This window comes from Paroedura picta, chromosome 3, assembly GCF_049243985.1.
Source record: "Paroedura picta isolate Pp20150507F chromosome 3, Ppicta_v3.0, whole genome shotgun sequence".
In the NCBI taxonomy this organism is placed as follows: Eukaryota; Metazoa; Chordata; class Lepidosauria; order Squamata; family Gekkonidae; genus Paroedura; species Paroedura picta.
The window spans coordinates 94841598-94855125 of record NC_135371.1 but is presented as its reverse complement, the minus strand read 5'-3'; the positions used below and the strand labels follow the sequence as shown (position 1 = coordinate 94855125).

Below are 13528 nucleotides of genomic sequence, written 5' to 3'. Positions count from 1 at the left end.
AAAGTTGCCACAGGACTCAAACTTTGTTTTAGTGAAAAGATGGAAAGGGCCTGATTCATTTACCTTTGGGAAGCTGTGATATAGAGACCACCCATTTGTGATGGCAAACTGGAATCTGTGTTGTTATTTGTATAAAGTCGAGTAGGATTATTGTACTGCAGGTTTGAGATCTGTTTGTTGTCTGTTGGGCTTCCTACAGGTGAAAAAGTTGCTGGCTTTCGGATTGGGATAGGTCCATTATCCTAAAACAAAGAAAGAAATAGAGGTTGGTCACATCATCTGTAATTGCCAGAATTAAGCTGCTTTTCCTGCAAAATATCATTCATGTATCTGTGGATGAGAGAGCAGCCATATGGAAGCAGGGCAAATCCCTGTTTCCATAAGACGCTGCCGGCAGGCTGCCGCTCTCCCGAGCCTGGTGTTGATCAGGCCCCAGAAACCCTGGGCTAAGGGAACGTGGAATTTTCCACGTTCCCTTAGCTCACTGTAGGGGCCAACATGGCCTGTCCTGCTGCAGGCCTGTGTGTTCAGGGAAGACTCAGAGAGGGTAAACAATGTCCTGGTTGGCTTTGCGGTACTTTGCTGTGCTGTTAGGTAGACTGAGGTATTCATTTTCATTTTGCAGGAAGGTGAGATTGGGTTCCCCTGTGCGCCCCCCCCCCCCCACTGGTGTAGTGGAACTAATCTGAAACCAGTTTGTTTTCTGGAGGACACTGCTGTGGAGCATGCAGCTCTTCAGCAATATGCCACCACCGGCCTGGTGCACTGGCCTGGTGCATCGTGCAGAATCAGCCAATAATGTGTGTAGAGTGGAATCTTTGCTGCTATTTTTGAGATAGTATAATGATGTAAACACTTAGCGCTTTGGCTGAGATATTTATTCAGGATGTTGCTATAAGTTTCTGATCTGAAGAACTGTTTTGGTCCTGGATGTACAAGTGTCTTATCTTTAAATAAAGATAAGGACTGAATAAAGGAGTAAGGGCTGTGTGGGAGGAGTTAGGGCGCGCCCTGTCCGGGATAAAAACTCGGAGGGGCCAATCAAGAGCCGCAAAGCGGCTCCTGATTGGCTCCTCCGAGTGTCCATCCCGGCCCAAGTTTCGCGCGGCTCCCCATTGGCTGCTTCACCCGGCCAGGGAATCTGGCCAGCTGCTCCACACAGCCACGGGTGAGGGGTGGACCACGCCGCCTTCTCCCAGCCGGCGGAGCGGCCTCGCAACATCGTAGACGCAGCGAGGCCGCTCCGCCGGCCAGGAGAAGGCTCCAGAGAGCCGCGGGTGGGGGGTGGGCCAAGCTGCCTTCTCCCAGCCGGTGGAGCGGCCTCGCAGCGTCTACAATGCTCCAGAGAGCCGCGGGTGGGGGGTGGGCCGAGCTGCCTTCTGCCTGGCCGAGCTGCCTTGCCGCGTTTTTGAAGCTGGCGCGGCTGGAGGCGGCAAGATGAGGACAGCGGCCGGCCCTTCCTTGGTGTCCGTGAATCAGGAGGCGGTGTGAGGACGACGGAGGCCAGGCATTCCTGGCCGCGTGGCAGCGCAGCGACCGTCCGCCTGGAAGGCAAAGGAGGTAATGGCGGCGGCCGGGCGCATTTGGCCAAGGTGGAATGGGGAGAAGGCTCCAGAGAGCCACGGTTGGGGGGTAGGGCACACCACCTTCTCCCGGCCCATCTAGCTCCCATTTCATTTGCATCTGAAATGGGCTTTAAATCTAGTATATAAGATAAAACCAAGAAAAGCTGAGTTTCACAAACAGGGATGGGCATGAAAACTCTGGTTTGCTTCTGAGGTTTACAAACTGAACCCCTTAACCCAAATAACCCAGAAGTCCTGACAGGATTCAGGCAGGTCTATTTTGCTCCCCAAGCAAAATGGAGCACTGAAATGGCTGGTGGCCATTTTAGGGATCCATTTTGCTTCCTCTCACTTGGAATTATGTGCTTGCCTGCTGTGAGGTCGAAATGGCTGCCAGCCATTTAAAACCTCTGTTTCGCTTCCCTGTGTTTCAAATTGAGGGGGAAGTGAAATGGAGAGTTTAAATGGCCTGAACCCCCATGTAATCAAGGGTGGTTCCTCCTCTGAACCTCGGTTTAGGAGATGATGAACTGGCCAAATTCGTGATGGATTTAAGTTTTTTAATCACTTTGTGCCCATCCCTATTCATGACCACTGGGAATCCCATTGATTTTCACAAAATGCTGTTGATAGGAGACTCTCGGAATGTAAATGATAAGCCATTTAATTTTAATTAGTTAATTAAAATGTAACAAGGAAAATCCCCCTTCAAGGATCGCTGCCTTGTTGTGGCAAGGGGGCTTGCGTAGTTCAGTGAAGCTATGAGCTATACCGTGCAGGGGCACCCAAGACGGACAGGTCATAGCTGAGAGCTCTGACAAAAGGTGATCCACTGGAGAAGGAAATGGCAAACCACTCCAGTATCTTTGCCATGAAAACTCTATGGACAGTTCCAATAGGCATAACGATATGACGCCGGAAGATGAGCCCCTCAGGTTGGAAGGTGTCCAATATGCTACTGGGGATGAGCAGACGGCTAGTACAAGTAGCGCCAGAATGAATGAAGCGACTGGGCCAAAGCCGAAAGGACGCTCAGTTGTGGAAGTAACTGGTGGCGAAAAGACAGTCCGATGCTGTAAAGATTTTTATTCCATAGGAACCTGGAACGTCAGATCCATGAATCAAGGCAAGCTGGACATGGCCAAACAAGAAATGACAAGACTGAACATCGACATTTTAGGAATCAGTGAACTAAAATGGACAGGAATGGGTGAATTTAATTCAGATGACCATCAGGTATACTACTGTGGACAAGAATCTCGCAGAAGAAATGGAGTAGCCTTCATAATCAATAAGAGAGTAGGAAAAGCAGTCTTGGGATACAATCCCCAAAATGACAGAATGATCTCAGTTCGAATCCAAGGCAAACCATTCAACATCACAGTGATCCAGGTCTATGCCCCAACCACTGCTGCGGAAGAGGATGAAGTTGATCAGTTCTATGAAGCCCTACAACACCTTCTAGAAGCAACGCCAAAAAATGATGTGCTTATCATCATGGGGGACTGGAATGCTAAAGTAGGAAGCCAAAAGATAACCGGGATAACAGGCAAGTTTGGCCTTGGAGTACAAAATGAAGCAGGGCACAGGCTGGTAGAATTTTGTCAAGAGAATACAATGGTCATAGCAAACACTCTTTTCCAACAACCCAAGAGACGACTCTACACATGGACATCACCAGACGGTCAACACAGAAATCAGATTGACTATGTGCTCTGCAGCCAAAGATGGAAAAGTTCTATCCAGTCAATAAAAACAAGACCAGGAGCTGATTGTGGTTCAGATCATGAGCTTCTTGTTGCAAAATTTAGGCTTAAATTGAAGAAAGTAAGGAAAAGCACTAGGCCACTCAGGTATGAACTAAATCATATCCCCGAAGAATACACAGTAGAGGTGACAAATAGATTTAAGGAATTAGATCTGATAGATAGAGTGCCTGAAGAACTATGGACGGAGGTTCGCAATATTGTACAAGAGGTAGCAACTAAAACCATCCCAAAGAAAAAGAAATGCAAGAAATCAAAATGGCTGTCTGAGGAAGCTTTACAAATAGCTAAGGAAAGAAGGGAAGTGAAAGGCAAGGGAGAAAGAGAAAGATACACCCAATTGAATGCAGAATTCCAGAGAAAAGCTAGAAGAGATAAGAATGCCTTCTTAAATGAACAGTGCAAACAAATAGAAGAAAACAATAGAATGGGGAGGACCAGAGATCTTTTCAAGAAAATTGGAGATATGAAGAGAACGTTTCATGCAAAGTTGGGTATGATAAGGGACCAAAATGGTAGGGACCTCACAGAAGCAGAAGAGATTAAACAAAGGTGGCAAAATTATACAGAACAACTATACAAGAGCGAGCTTAACATCCCTGATAACCACAATGGGGTAGTTACTGACCTGGAGCCAGACATCCTGGAATGTGAAGTCAAATGGGCCTTAGGAAGTCTGAGCAACAATAAAGCTAGTGGTGGTGACAGCATTCCAGTTGAACTATTCAAAATCTTAAAGGACGATGCAGTAAAAGTGCTACACTCAATATGCCAGCAAATTTGGAAAACTCAACAATGGCCACATGATTGGAAAAGGTCAGTTTACATTCCAATCCCAAAGAAGGGCAATGCCAAAGAATGTTCAAACTACCGCACCATTGCACTAATTTCTCATGCTAGCAAAGTTATGCTCAAAATCCTACAAGCTAGGCTCCAGCAATATGTGGACCGAGAACTTCCAGAAGTACAGGCAGGATTTCGAAGAGGCAGAGGAACTAGAGATCAAATTGCCAACATACGCTGGATCATGGAGAAAGCTAGGGAGTACCAGAAGAACGTATACTTCTGCTTCATTGACTATGCTAAAGCCTTTGATTGTGTGGAGCACAACAAATTGTGGCAAGTTCTTAAAGAGATGGGAATACCAGAGCATCTTATTTGTCTCTTGAGAAATTTATATGCAGGTCAAGAAGCAACAGTGAGAACTGAACATGGAATCACTGACTGGTTCAAAATTGAGAAAGGAGTTCGGCAAGGCTGTATACTGTCGCCTTGCCTATTTAACTTGTATGCGGAGCACATCATGAGAAATGCGGGATTAGAGGAGTCACAAATTGGGATCAAGATTGCAGGGAGAAATATCAACAACCTCAGATATGCAGATGATACCACTCTAATGGCAGAAAGTGAAGAGGAACTAAAGAGCCTGTTGATGCGGGTGAAGGAGGAGAGTGCAAAAGTTGGCTTGAAACTCAACATCAAGAAAACAAAGATCATGGCATCCGGCCCTCTCAATTCCTGGCAAATAGATGGGGAAGAAATGGAGATAGTGACAGATTTTATTTTCCTGGGCTCCAAGATCACTGCAGATGGGGACTGCAGCAAAGAAATTAAAAGACGCTTGCTCCTGGGGAGGAAAGCTATGGCAAATCTAGACAGCATCCTAAAAAGCAGAGACATCACCTTACCAACAAAAGTGCGTTTAGTCAAGGCTATGGTATTCCCAGTTGCAATGTATGGCTGCGAACGTTGGACCATAAGGAAGGCCGAGCGTCAAAGAATTGATGCTTTTGAACTCTGGTGCTGGAGAAGACTCTTGCGAGTCTCTTGGACTGCAAGGCGAACAAACCGGTCAGTCCTAGAGGAGATCAGTCCTGCCTGCTCCTTAGAAGGCCAGATCCTGAAGATGAAACTCAAATACTTTGGCCACCTCATGAGAAGGAAGGACTCCCTGGAGAAGACCCTAATGCTGGGAGCGATTGAGGGCAAAAGAAGAAGGGGACGACAGAGAATGAGGTGGCTGGATGGAGTCACTGAAGCAGTAGGTGCAAGCTTAAATGGACTCCGGGGAATGGTAGAGGACAGGAAGGCCTGGAGGATCATTGTCCATGGGGTCGCGATGGGTCGGACACGACTTCGCACATAACAACAACAACAACAACAAGGAAAATATTAGATTTCTATACAATACCAGTTAAGTGTCTATCATATTTTCATGTCTTCCAACATCTCAGCTACTCCCCTAAATACCTCTGCTTCTATTCTCCTTCCTTCCAACTTGCCTTCTAAAAGCAGCGATCCTGGCTCTTCCCTCTACTTTTCTTTGTTCAGCAACTGAGGAGCAGACATTTCTGTTGCTTTCGTCACCATCCTAATTCCCAAGCCATGCTTCAATTTGGATGCTGTACTGGGCTGGGTATGAGCAAGCAAGAAACAAGATGTATTTCTCGATCAGCTGCTCTCAGCCACTCAGCTTTTTGGAGTACCTCTGTCCTGCCTTCAGCTGTGCTTGGCTTGGAGTTAACACAGCTAGTGGAATGGGCAGGAAGAGCCAAGATGTCTGGCCTGGTAGGATACCTCTGCTTCTCAGAGAGGGAAAGGGAGAGGATAAAGCAGATAACCTTTTGCCCACCCCATATACTTCCAGAATTGATTGACTGCCACTCCCAGACGAAGCTGGCTATGTAGTTCACAATACCCCCCCCCCCCATAAAACATTGGTAATATAATAAAAATTCCCAGGCAGCATAACCCCTCTGATTCCCTCCCCTTCCTGTCCAATACCCCACACCTAAAATTCCCAGGTGGCATAACTCATCTGATCCCCCCCCATTCAATACCCTGCACCCACCACCAGACTATCTGCCCTAGATATTCAGAGCATCCTAAGGAGGGACCCTCAATCTTCTACAACTTGGCCTCAACCAAATGTTTAGCGGAAGAGCTCCATCTTGCAGGCCCTGCAGAACTGTACCAGCTCCATCAGGGCACTCAGCTCTACTGGGAGCTATTACACCAGGGTGTAAACTGCATGGAGCCTTTTATTCCAATCCCAGGTCGATTCAGTCCCTGCCGTCTACACAGAATGCGATTTCCATTTTGATTTGGGGCAATTTAAATTTTCCTTCTGCAGCAAGAAGGATTGATCCGGAGTGACCCTACCTTTATTGTGCGATATCTTAGAGTGCTTTTAATGCTTAATATTTCAAGATTCGGATTGGGAAAGCAGGCTGTTTGAACCTCCATGGTAGAGATGCCCAAATTGGCCAAAGATGCCCATGTGACAAGCTTGCCTTAAAGGAGAAGCCCTTAATTTCTCTCAACTTCTGTCGGTCTTGGATTCTTTCTCCCTCCTCTGCTTTCTTTGATCCTCTCTCCCCCCCCCCTCAAGAAAAGAAAGAAAGAGGCTTGGCTCCCTCCCCCCTTCTGAACTACCCTAACTATGTGCAGAACACTTTCCTGTTTCAATGGGGGGGGGGGGGAAGACCAGAGTTCAAATTGATCTGAATTCAACAGGATTGACAATGGAATAAACAAAGTAAGTACAGACTCTGCCCAGGTCATCTCTCACACAGTCTTTCTATTAAAGGAATGGCTACTTCTTTAATCTTAAGATTTCAGTCCCTATCTTTGGCATTTTTAAAACCACTTAGTATTAGAGAATGAGATCTAAATGGACATTGAGTTCTTCCACAAAGCTATAATTACTGCCTCAGTGCTTTCCAGAGGACATAATACTTAACTGATGTACACAAAGATGGTGACACTCTTAAGTAGTCCTGCTAGAATGATATATTATATGGTTTTTCAAATATTTCTCTGTACGGAAATGGAAGTCTGGTTAAAATTAGCTCTTTTACAAGAGATGGGTTCCTAATTTTTGTTTTTTGTGGCAAAATGATGGAAAAAAACCTTTTACCACTCACAGTTTCTTCAAAAAAGAACATGGAAAGCAAACCTTTTACAACTTAGCATTTCTTCCAAAAAGAACTGATATGAACCTTGTGATGGAACTGGCCTACTTTTGCCTTGCAAGTCCAGTTCCACCTTGGCCACCTGCTATGCTGGCTGGTTGCCAACTTCAGGAGGGCAGCCAGGACTCTCTCTGGGTAACACACATTGCACCCATTTTTTTGTAGTACAGGGCCATGAGCTGGGAGAACCAAGACTCCAAGCTGCCCCTTTCACACCTGAGGCCTTGCTCCTGTGTCTCCAACAGCCCCAGCATGTGAGCACTGAAGGGACAAATGACTGCAAAGGTACTCCCCTCCAGAGAAGCAGCTTGCCAACCTCCCTCCCCTGACCCAAGACTAGACTAGCGTTTCCAAGATGGGGGAGTACTACATGGATCAGAGAACCACAGCCAATTTCAAATTTATAAAAGATTTATTAAAATAACACGGGCTGAGCCTGCACATGTTTTTTTCACTCTCGGTCCTGCTGATTTATGTTCGATTCAGACTCAGATCTTGCCAGAGATCTACAACAATCATTTCCCCTGACTGGAAAGAGCATTAACCCAGGCCGTGCACCCAAATACACTCTTCTCCCTGGAAACTGGAAAAACCAGTTATCGCAGGGGCTGATTACCGAGATTTTTTTCTCCCTCCTCCCTTTCTTTGATTGGTCTGTTGATTGGTCTCTACTGATTGGTTGGTTTTCAGCTGGAGAAGCACCTCTAACTTCTGGTGGTTTCATTGAACACTTCCCCCTTAAGTTATCTGATAAGCATTAATATCAGAAGTAAAGACAATTTGTCCTTACCTCAGGATGTTTATACCTTCATGGGCTTCATGGAGGGGGGGAACTCTCCCCAGGGCCACCAAGTTATTTGCCTTGTAATCACAATACGAGTTCAAAGCTGGCTGTGGATATTTTTTCCCCATGCAGGAGTTTAATTTTTTTACTTTTGAAAATCATGTTTTAAAAATAGTATTTCAGTGCAGATAAGCCCAAGGTTCAAAAGCAGATGTTTAGCACAGCACAGAGTTGAGCAAAAGAGACGTAAAATAAACTGGATGAAATGCAATTATTTTTTCCTCTGCTAAAACATACCCTATCTGATATTACAGAGTAGGCACCTTTGCTTAAGAGGTTCTCACTGCATGGTCTGCTCATCTTGCAGTCATGTGTTCAAGATGACTGCTCACCTTTTCTCCCAAGCTCAAGCTCCTTACTCTGATGGTCAGGAGGTAAGCACTAGCAGCACTTCCCCATACTTGGGTCCACCCCTCCAAAAGTTCCTGAGATTCATGGGTGTGGCCCTGGCAACCCTAGTTGGCAGTTGGATGGGAGGAGGAATGGCTCAACCCTTTAGTAGAGGTTCAATGACCTCCATGCCATTGAATGTTTCAGCTACCAATTGTCAGACAGTAAGCCTTTATTAAAGGGATAGGTCATTTTTCTCCAGTCCTGTTGGCAACCCTTGAAAAGCTCCAGTTCAGGTATTAAAGTTGTTTTGGGGAATATTTTGTCAATGTTTGGGACTAGGTATGCAGCTGTATTCCTTTGGAGGAAAACCTTTCGGCTTACCTGCTGCGTTACCTGCTGAGTCATGTCAACTAGTACACTGGGCCTTTATAACTATATAATAGCTCTGCCAGATATTTGGCTTCAGAGTATTAAAATATTAAAATACAGCCAATGAACATTAAAAAGATGCTGATCCAAGAAAACTTATAGCACCTTTTAATAAAAATCAAAGACAGCTGGATTTCATGAATAACACAAGAATAGATGTTTCCTTTCCTGTTGGGACTTTTGGACTAGAGTTGGTTCTAGATTACTGCAGAAAAATAATGTTGCATAGTGTTTGCAGTTAATAGTTACCTTTGTGGATTAGGCGTAGATCCAGACTCACAGTGCCTTGAGGTTTAAAATAAGAATCTTTACTGGAAAGATTATACATAAATATATATCATATTCATCTGCTTTAGGCTCCTTACTGAAGCAAAGCACAAAAGCTTAAAAAGTAGTTACAAAGAAACACATTACAAGCCCTATGGCTAGGCTGCCATACATACCAAAAAAGGCTTCTTTAGTTATATTTAAAGCAAGAATAAGAATAAGGACTAGATGACCCATGAGGTCCCTTCCAACTCTATTATTCTATGATTCTAGGGCTGCATCACCACACATCAGCAGATGGAGAGAGCTGAGAGCTTAATGGAGAACTCCTTTTCCCATAGAAACAGAGGATCTTTCTCTTCCTGAAGAAAGAGCAAGTCGACAGCAGCCCTGCCTAAACAATGGGATCTCTCAGGCCATGAGGAGTGGAATTTCCCCTGGACATGGTTTCAGGTCCCTGCAATCTCACCAGTAACCTTTTGGTGTCACTAGTGAGCACACAGGTGAACCTTAGTAGATTAACAACAACCCTGTCTTCACCAAACTGACTTCACTAAAATACTTGCAATTCCAACATTTCCTTTGCAATTCCAACAATTCCTTTTCATTCCAATAGCAGCAGAGGGGCAGCAGAGAAAGGACGAGTTAGATGAAATCCTCTTCTGTTCTTCTGTACTCCCATCAGAGGCTATCAATGGAATCTCTGCTGGCAGAAGAGGGAGCTCAATTCCCACCTGCTCAAGTTTTCTCTGCTTTGCTGTTCTCTCAGCAAAGAACTGAGAAAATCCTATCATGAGGGTAAATTAACCTTTCAATAATCCCTCAACAGTTTTTTTGTGTGGTAGATACAATGAAGAGGGGCAAAGCAACTGAGATATGGCACAAGTAATATGCCTGACCTGAATAATTTACTATTTGCATAAATACAAAAGAAACAACCCAGGAAACTTGAATATAGTGTTCCTAATCAATGTTATCATAGGAATTAGATTGGACCAGAATACTAAATATATTCAACATGTTCTCTCTCTGAACAGGAACTGTCTTTCTAAATCATGTAAATTTTCAGCCTTTAGTAGTTTCAAATTGTGAAGCTCCAGGGAGCCAGTTGACAGGAACCAGAAGGTAATAATTCAGTCCTACAAGAGTTTTCTCATCTTTGCTTTTTTGCATTTGGTCTCTCTCCTGGCCTTTGTTCTCTGGAAATTCTTCTACTGTGAACTAGAGTTTCCTTGCCCATGGATTCTCAAGAAGAACCTGAAATATGTGACATTACCCTTGGAAATATTGATATATTCATTATTATTCCTTCAAAGTTCAAAACCTTGCCTATTTCACATGTTTGAGGTTAACTGATCGCTATTTAAAATAAATAAATATCTAAATAAATAAATAAAATAAATAAATATTTTTGTTTTTATTGTTTCTTAAACTTATTTTTAAAAATGTCTTCTATCTTTATGCTTTATGCTTCTGAGAACAAAAACCCTATTTTTTCACATTAGATTTCAACTTATGTTTTGTGAAACAAAGATGAAGTCAAGCAACTACCCATTCAGCAAAAAAAAATCCTAATTTGTTTGCTTGACACAGAAAGAACTGTCAAGGAGTTCAAAAGAGAGAGGTTTCAGGAATTAAGATAGCATTTATAAAACACTAAAGAATGTCATAGAATCTACTGTGGTATTTTACAAATTTAGCACTAAGGAATATACACCTCATCAAAAATATAAAACCAATGACACAAAGGCCCTCCTGAATGCTCAGATGTCTAACATGCACTTCACCCTTGAGAAAAATTCCTCTTAAAAGGATTCACATGCCAACTGCTAAATAATAATGTATAACCTGGTGACTGGAATACAATATTTATAAAGGGCCCATCTGGGATATCACAAGAAACTGTTATCCCATAATACTTGAACACTTTCATTGGATTATTTTATTTTATTTTATTTATTACCCGCCTCCCCCTGAAAGCTTGAGACGGGATACATACTACTTGCTCTCATATTTTGTTGCTAGGCATTCAAAACCAGCTCTCTACACCTCATCATCTGCCTTACCATTGTCCAATAAGGATTACAGTTTCCTCCTTTCAGAATGGCAGTATAAAAATAAGGCAGAAAGTGATAGGTATGTTAATTGACAAAGAGACTGCTCCATGTCACCTAAACTGCAAAACAAAGAAGATCGGTCAGCTGAAATGAATGCAGAAACAAAGGAACAAGCTGAGCAAAACTATGGTTGTCAGGTCTGCCATGACAATTTGTGAAGGGGGGGGGGGGCTGGCCAAGTGTCTAGCTCCAGGTTGGGAAATTCATGGAGATTTGGGGGCAGAACCTGGGGAGGACAGAGACCTCCCTTTGGTACTATGCCACTGCACCCTGTCCAAAGCATGCACTTTCTCCAGGGAAACTGATCTCTGGTGCCACCTAGAGCCTGGCATCCCTAACCAAATGCCATACAAGTAAATTTCTCATACATTATTTCTTGAAGCTAGGTCTATCAGATTTGGTAGGGTTTTTTTTTTACACTGAAATTGTTAAATTTAATCTTTAGATTCCATTGATTGCTTTCCTCATGACCAGCCTATTTTCACAACACGCTTTCTTCTTAAAATATTTTATGGATAATTTGCACCAACAATGTTACACAGAATATATCAAATCTGCACTTTTATTTTGTTTTATAAGAACATATTCCAGAAAATGGGAATTGAAGCAGAATGTAGGACCTCCTGTCCTCAGCAGTGTGCAGAAGAAAATATATTATAGTAACTTTGGCAGAGAAATAGCTCATTGTGTCACAACCTGGGTTAAATGCTATCTCTTGAGAGGTATTTTAAGTTGCCTGGGGCACTTAAAGCTACCAGATTTCCTTCCAATAAATCCTTTAATTAAGGTCTACATTTAGTGAGCTTTACATGTGTTCACCAGCATCTTCCTTCAAAATATGGTAGCACTCCAGAAAGTGGGAGAAAAGGGAACATGGTTCAGATTGCCTTATTGCAATTAGAAACAAAAATGGGATCTGAGAATACAACTGTATTCTTTTTTTCCATTAAAATTAGTGAGATTGTTTGACATATTACAAAAATCTCTAGGAAAGAAATGAAAAATTATGAATTAAAGACTAAAACAAAAGCTCTTCAAAAAGTTAGAAAATTTACTTGAGCTTTTGGCTACAGTTGTTTGCATTTTTCTAGAAAATAAGCCCTGGGGACCTGTAGCATTCCCAGGCGGGAGAGCAGATCCCCTTGCCTACTGAAGTCCGCCCTAAGGGAAGTGACCCATGTGGGGGAGCAAATGGGCGTCTACCTCATTTGGCTGTCCTAGGCCGACTGGCTAAACAAGCCCCTGGCCTCCCAACTGGGTAAACTGCGCTCATTTACATGCCACCTCTTACGGAGGTCCCGAACCCCAGGGAGTCTGATCGCACACCGGACACCCTGCCAACAGGCTCCATCCCATGCAAACCCACCACAGAACGAGGCGAAACAGGCCCCATTCCCACCCTGCTCCTTCGGTACACGATTCCCTGCCCCACCCCAGCATTAGCAGCAGCATTGACATCCAACCTAAAATAATTTAAAGGTAGACTCATAAGGTGGACCCATATACATTGACCCAGCTGCTGAGCTCCAGCCACTGAACCTCTGGTTCACTGAGGGAAACGCCCTTAAACTCCTGAAAGGCAGCCGCAAATCAGCAAGCATATGACTCACTGAGTTCCCCTGGGTTCCATGTTTTGACCATGTTGGGGCCCTAGGCAGAATGCTTGGTCATCACTCCATAAATCAGTGTTTGCATCCCCTATTGTGTCCATGCCAGCTAAGCACAGCAAACCCTTCCAGCTGGCTGGGTGAGAAACGGACCCATTCCCAGTCCTTGATAGACTGACCAACCAAGGAAATACTCCTGGATTGCTGGATAGGTTAGCTCCTGCTAAGCAAGCCAACTGTCCACACTCCTGCCGGTATGAAATGGGCTGGCCGTGAACTGAATGCCCTCCTGGGGCCATCACCACCCTGGAGAGCATGGCCCAACCCGACAGTGCCGCAAGGTACCATCCTTGTGTGATGTATCCAGGGACCCTTAAAACTGACAGCACTACTGCCGGTCACTATAATCACCTGGAATGTGGCACCCCTAGGAAGTAATCAGAGTCACATAGAAAGGGAATACACACAATATAACATCTGCAGAGCCCTAGTCCTTGCTTGCCACAACCTGCAATGCATTGTCCACAAGGCCCAGGATATTGGGACCATACATCAGGCGAGGGATGTGATGCCCATTGCAACCATTCCTGGGTATATGCCATTGAACCGGATGCTGCTGCCTGGAA

The 13528-nt window shown here is 44.2% G+C and overlaps 1 protein-coding gene across 1 annotated transcript in view; it reads right to left on the bottom strand.

Annotated features, from left to right (window-relative positions):
• PDLIM4 (PDZ and LIM domain 4) overlaps nt 1-13528 on the bottom strand; it is a 114910-nt gene that overhangs the window by 14575 nt on the left and 86807 nt on the right. The window contains exon 4 of the mRNA XM_077326893.1: nt 64-242. Coding sequence (XP_077183008.1) covers nt 64-242 — 179 coding nt within the window. The remainder of the gene's footprint in view (nt 1-63; nt 243-13528) is intronic.